This window comes from Anarhichas minor, unplaced genomic scaffold (genome assembly GCF_050575085.1).
Source record: "Anarhichas minor isolate MPS153535 unplaced genomic scaffold, ASM5057508v1 ptg000033l, whole genome shotgun sequence".
Classification (NCBI taxonomy): Eukaryota; Metazoa; Chordata; class Actinopteri; order Perciformes; family Anarhichadidae; genus Anarhichas; species Anarhichas minor.
The window spans coordinates 13,664,915-13,670,236 of NW_027466479.1; the positions used below are offsets into that span (position 1 = coordinate 13,664,915).

General features: G+C 41.0%; 1 protein-coding gene across 5 annotated transcripts; it reads right to left on the reverse strand.

Annotated features, from left to right (window-relative positions):
- LOC142965078 (uncharacterized) lies at positions 1–5,120 on the reverse strand. 5 transcript variants are annotated; one of them, XR_012957628.1, is made up of 11 exons: positions 4,980–5,120; positions 3,572–3,618; positions 3,060–3,137; positions 2,818–2,960; positions 2,605–2,727; positions 2,460–2,517; positions 2,017–2,310; positions 1,206–1,342; positions 955–1,071; positions 226–841; positions 1–83 (listed from the first exon to the last, which is right to left on the reverse strand). XR_012957628.1 is itself a non-coding variant. In XM_076105795.1 (11 exons), the coding sequence occupies exons 2-11, from the start codon at positions 3,594–3,596 to the stop codon at positions 185–187; spliced, it is 1,140 nt and encodes a 379-aa protein (XP_075961910.1). In that variant the 5' UTR covers positions 3,597–3,618; positions 4,980–5,120; the 3' UTR covers positions 1–184. The 5 variants fall into 5 exon arrangements, 3 of the variants coding, with proteins under 3 accessions (XP_075961910.1, XP_075961913.1, XP_075961912.1); XM_076105795.1 differs by having other exon boundaries at positions 1–291; positions 784–841; XR_012957629.1 differs by lacking the exons at positions 955–1,071; positions 1,206–1,342 and having other exon boundaries at positions 226–291; positions 784–841.
- Between the last annotated feature and the right edge of the window lie 202 nt (positions 5,121–5,322).

Here is a 5,322-nt window from a genome sequence, read left to right on the forward strand (position 1 = left end):
CGGCAACGTTTTTGGCCACTGTGACAGCGGCGCGGCACATTTTTCTGGCATGACTTCATTTGAAGTCTTGTTCACACTTGGCCCTTTAAAGACAAAGTGTAAATTCGACCCGCAGAACTTGAAAAACAACAAGAAATTACAAAAAAAAAAAAATGTTGAATTGCTGAGAGACAGAACAGAGTTTTCATCCCCTTCGAGTGAACTGTTGCTTCCGAAGACACAAACCTTTGACGGCTATTTTCCGCTTTTGGATGTCAGTATGTGCCCATCTATTACACAGCATCTTTATGCCTGTGAAAGAAGAAAACAATTCAAAGGGTATACAAAACACGCACAAGTCTTTGCACTAAAAATGCAATGGATGAAAGAATAAGTAAGGAGTTCAGAAAAATGTGTTTAAATGCTGAAAAAGAAACATTGATGTGGTTGAACACAGGTAAAATAAGAGACTACAGCGGCATAAAGAGAACTACAAAGAATGGAGAAGACAGAAGACAGAGAATAACACAACAGTTGTTAATGCAAGTTAAAAAGTTTAACAAAGTATAAATTGCTCTCAAAACTCACTCCTCCCTATACTATAAAAGATGTCCGTAAAAGTTTCTACTTTGCTCCGTGGTGGAGAACAGAGGCTGTGGTCACCTTGGATTTGGGTGATTACTGCAGGGCGGAGTCTCAATGACGTGTTGTACTTACATCACAAATCACTCATCGTGAGCAGAGAGCTGCAGCTAAAGAGGTGAATTGGTTTATGACAGTGGATGGGCATGCATTGGTACTTACACCAGTGGTAACTTTTGCCCGTCAGTAGTCTACACAGGGATTCTGGTGCGGTTACCACCTGGAAACATGAGACGTTTGAACATTTGTTTTGACGGACAGATGAGAGCAAGTGAACTCCTCACTTACACGCAGGTGAGCAGGATGATCTGTACTTTAAAGTAAATCGGATACCTTCAGCTCTCCTCTGCCCTCCTCTCGCTCCACTCTCTCGGCCAGTGATCGGAGGAGCGGATAGTTGTCATTAATATCTGCCATCATTACCTCCACCTCCTCAGGATGAATTTCCATCTAAACACAGACGTTTTCAGGGAACTTAAAAGTAAACCCTTGCATGTTCTCTACAGCCTTTGGATGCGGAGTGGTGACGTATTGTTATTATTGTTCTTGATGATTTCAATTACTGATTCAAAAACAAAACTGACCAAGTAGTTCACAAGATGGGAAGATTTGGTTAGGTGATCAATGATGTCCTTTTTGTTGGATCGGATGCGGCAGCAGTGACATAAGAAACAGTACGTGTGGCCATCTTCACTTCTACATTCAACCACGCGGAAAAGACCTGTTGCAAACATGTATAAGCAGCTTCTCTTAAAGCAACAGTTGGATTTTGCGCTCTCGCTACGAGTTAGATATGATCAACACCAATCTCAGGGCTGTACAATAAATATGGAGCCTTAGGCTGGTTAGCTTAGCACAAAGACTGGAAACAAACCGCATGGCTCTGTCCACAAAAGTAACAAAATCCCCGACCAGCATCACTAAAGCGAACTACAAAACATGTTATATCTCTTTGATTTGTTCAATCCATACAAACATATCGGTGTAAAAATGTAAATTCGCTATTTTATGGGGATAAAACATATTGAATAGTTAATGCAGACTCATGTACGACTCTAGTCCCAGTCAAGAAATAAGATATACTAAACTACATATTAATCATACAGACATGAAGTTGGTATTGATCGTCTCATCTAGAATATGAACAATAATCTAAAACCATAACATATGCAGTAACACTCATCACTTGAATTCTCACCACTGTGAATTACTGATGTCTAGCAGTTATTTTTGCTTATGGTGCAAGTAACGACAACAGCTTCAGTGCATTACAAAAATCCACATGTGCAGAAATGTCTTATCCTACAACCGATTATAAATGCGTACTTTTAAAATCGTGGTAAAATAAGTTTCTGCATTTTCTAGCACCTGTTGCTGTTCTTTATCTGTGCTCACCAATGAGAGGCTCGGTTCCAGTGTAGCCGTCAAGAAAGCTGTTGCCGTTCTCCGACAGAACCGAGGGTTCAGGCGATGTGTCCATTAACCAGCCTTCCGACTCGATAAAAGTCGTGTTTGTCTCCGCTGAGGTCTTGAGGGAGTTCTTGGACCGTCTTTCTGGGTTCTGGGAGACCAATACCATCCTCTGCGTTTGGATGGGATAGTGCTCCAGCTGCACAGATGTGGTCTCTGAACGTCTCCCAGGTTCACCCTGACCCTGTCCATCTTTTAAGAGTGTTATCAGAGTTACTGCTGTCGTGTTTAAAAAGAGAAAGCGACTGATGAAATAATTTTACAAAAAAAAAAAAAAAAAAGACAGGAAATGAGAAGACAGAGGGTGGGATTGAAGGGGTGGAGAGGAATAGAGAACCACTGTTCTAAACAAGTGAATAGTCACTGACCCGCACTCTCACTGTGTGTTGCCATCTTCTGGTATACAGCATCGTCAACCTCTAAGCACTGAATATAAAAAGGTGTAAAGAGATATGAGTACACCTGTACTGTTTGGAACTACAAACCAAAACATGCACAGTTAAACGATCATACCTGGACTTCTCCAGGTCCCTCTTTCCCCTCAAGTACCGTGGCCATCTCCATCAGGGGCCAGGCCAGTTTAGACAGGTCCGACATCTCCTTCCATTCAGACACTAAGTGGGGGTGCCAGGCTTTCTGTTAAGCAAAAACAACACCTGTGAATAAACTACAATCCAAGGCAGCACAAAAACGTGCCATCGGGACTTATTTTACAGTACTACTCACGATGTAGTTGTATCTGTGGAGGCTTCCCATGATGTGGTTCCGCATGTCGGCTTTACTAAGTCGACACACACACACTTCACACAGGTATAACACTTCTCTGTGCTGTGTACCCGCCTTCACGCATTCTATAATGCTGCCCAGGCCTGAAGGTACATAGAATGACAAATCATTTCAATACACACACGACACATACAGCATACACACACACACACACACAAATATAGGGAGTTGTTTCAACAGACCAATAATGGGTTGCAGTCTGTTCTTGTTGTTCAGATACACCCTCAGAGAATTGAACAGCTGGCTTCTGGTAGAGAATCCTACAAACAGAGAATGCATCTGACAAACTTAGGTACAGACTAGAAACCAACTAGAGGTAAGATAGCAACTCTAAATCGGTCCAGGGGGATAAAGCGGGGGGGGGGGGGGCAATGGCCCCCTTCTCTACTTCCTACTCCAACTTCTGGCACCGTGCTCGTCCCAAACCATCTTCAAACTCTGCCTTCATTTTGATCTCAATCACACACCTGTAAAGCTTCACAATAGCATCTTGCAGACAGTAATGTAAACACCTGGTAAAGTACTCAAAAAACGCTTCTGCAGTAGTTCCCGCAGTTGGTGTCTCCCAAACCACATTTACACACACACACACATGACTCGCAAGGTCAAAACAATACTGTACAATAGTAGCTGTCACAGCTAGTAAAGAGTGGAGTTAGCATGGTAGCCCACATGCAGATAGCGAAAGACATACCTTTTTGTGCTTCACCCGGCTGCATGCTGCAGATGTAGAATCACCACCTGCATACAGGTGAAGTTGGAGTTTACAGTAAGTCAATGTAATTTGAGTGTGCTTGTGTCCAGATGCCTTGACTGTTTTAGTTTTCCCTCTAAAATAGCATGAAAAAGTGAAGCAAAATCGGAAACGGACAGGAATATATAAAAACCTCCTGACACATAGTTGAATAATGAAAAGATAAGAGAAGAGAGTATGAGATTAATTTAGGGTCAGCAATGACACCACCATCATAACTACATCAGTCTCCTTCACTTCACGTCATACAAAATACTTATATTATCATGTAAAGTCTATTCCCTTTACCAAAGCTTACCGTAAGATTACAGAATTCCACAATTTTTGCAAAATAAAACTGTAAAAGATAAAACATAAATGGTCACATTACAAACTTGTATGGTTAGTATACAACGAAGGCAACACTGCCGGCTTTCACATAATGAGTTAAGACAATTACAACTAATTAATGTTACTAGCTAGTAGTATCATTCATGATGAGAAACAGCCAATGTCGTGTGCATATAGCCATCTATTTACCTTTTCAAAGTCTATATATATATATATATATATATATGTATGTGGGACTGGAGAGAAAGGTCTTTTCAACTCCTCTGTATGTTCGGTACATATTGTGGAATTGACAATAAAGCAAACTTTGAACTTTGAACTTTGTTAAAGCAGACAGCTGACCGGAAGTAAACTTGGACCAAAGCTGATGCCCGAGCAACAGAATGGCAATGAAAATGTCTACAATGAACTTGTGACCATTTGTTTAAAATATTTAGTTTGTGTCCAATCCTACTTGTATCTGCTGGACGTTAGGTTCGTCTTGTATTCAAATAAAAAGGACGACTGACACCATTACCGTAAAGTGTCTAAATTAAACCGACCACTAGATGTCGCTGCGACATCACAATACATGGAGGATGATTTCCTCGCGATTAGGTTGCAAAAGTGATTTAAAAAAAAAAGTTTAAATCTAACATTTAATAACGCCAACAATGAACAGATATCTGGCGACCTATCTAATTATTGTGGCTCACTATTGTTTCAGTGTCACAGAGTTAACCGCTGTACACAACACTCCCAGTCAGTAGCGAACAACCTAAGATAAGAAAAGTTAGTCACCATTTAGGCTAATAATTAAATCTAAACCACGAGGTTACCTATCCATCATTTTAACTAAACTTCGCCACAATTAACATACGTTACACCTACTGTCGTAATTTAACCCGACACGTGTAGAGCTGTGATGACGTTAAACAACCAAAACTAACACGCTTGAGTTCAATTTGTCATCGAAACTATTCTAGTCAACTTGTTAACAAGGTAAAGACACAGACTAGGTAGCGAGTTGGTAGCTTACCGTTACAAAGTGAGTGTGTCCGTCTCTTTGGTGCTAGCTCGAGGAAGTCTGAAATCCGTGAAGTAGCATTCAAGAACAACGTGGATACAATTATGCAACTGTTCGTCCTCGGTTGTACCAGCAGGGAGTGAGCAGCGGCGCAAAGTCCTCTTCTGTGTCCAATCAAATCAACAAGTCTTGCTGTGTCTATGTGTGTGTGTGTGTGTGAGGATAACATACCATCATAGTAAGGGTATTTCTGCACTGTGAGGACATCTTACTTCCGATGACTCTTTGAATGCTAAGACTTGGTTTAAAGAATTATGGTTAGGGTTGTGTAATGGAAAATGTCTACTTAGCATAT

Bases quoted from the DNA above. Each gene is read 5' to 3' on its own strand.
- LOC142965078 (XM_076105795.1), bottom strand. From the start codon at position 3,596: ATGCAGCCGGGTGAAGCACAAAAAG. The intron at 2,518-2,604 runs GTATGATCGTTT...TTTTATATTCAG, and splicing joins AGGGACCTGGAGAAGTCCAG to TGCTTAGAGGTTGACGATGC. The intron at 1,072-1,205 runs GTCAGTTTTGTT...GTCTGTGTTTAG, and splicing joins CCCATCTTGTGAACTACTTG to ATGGAAATTCATCCTGAGGA.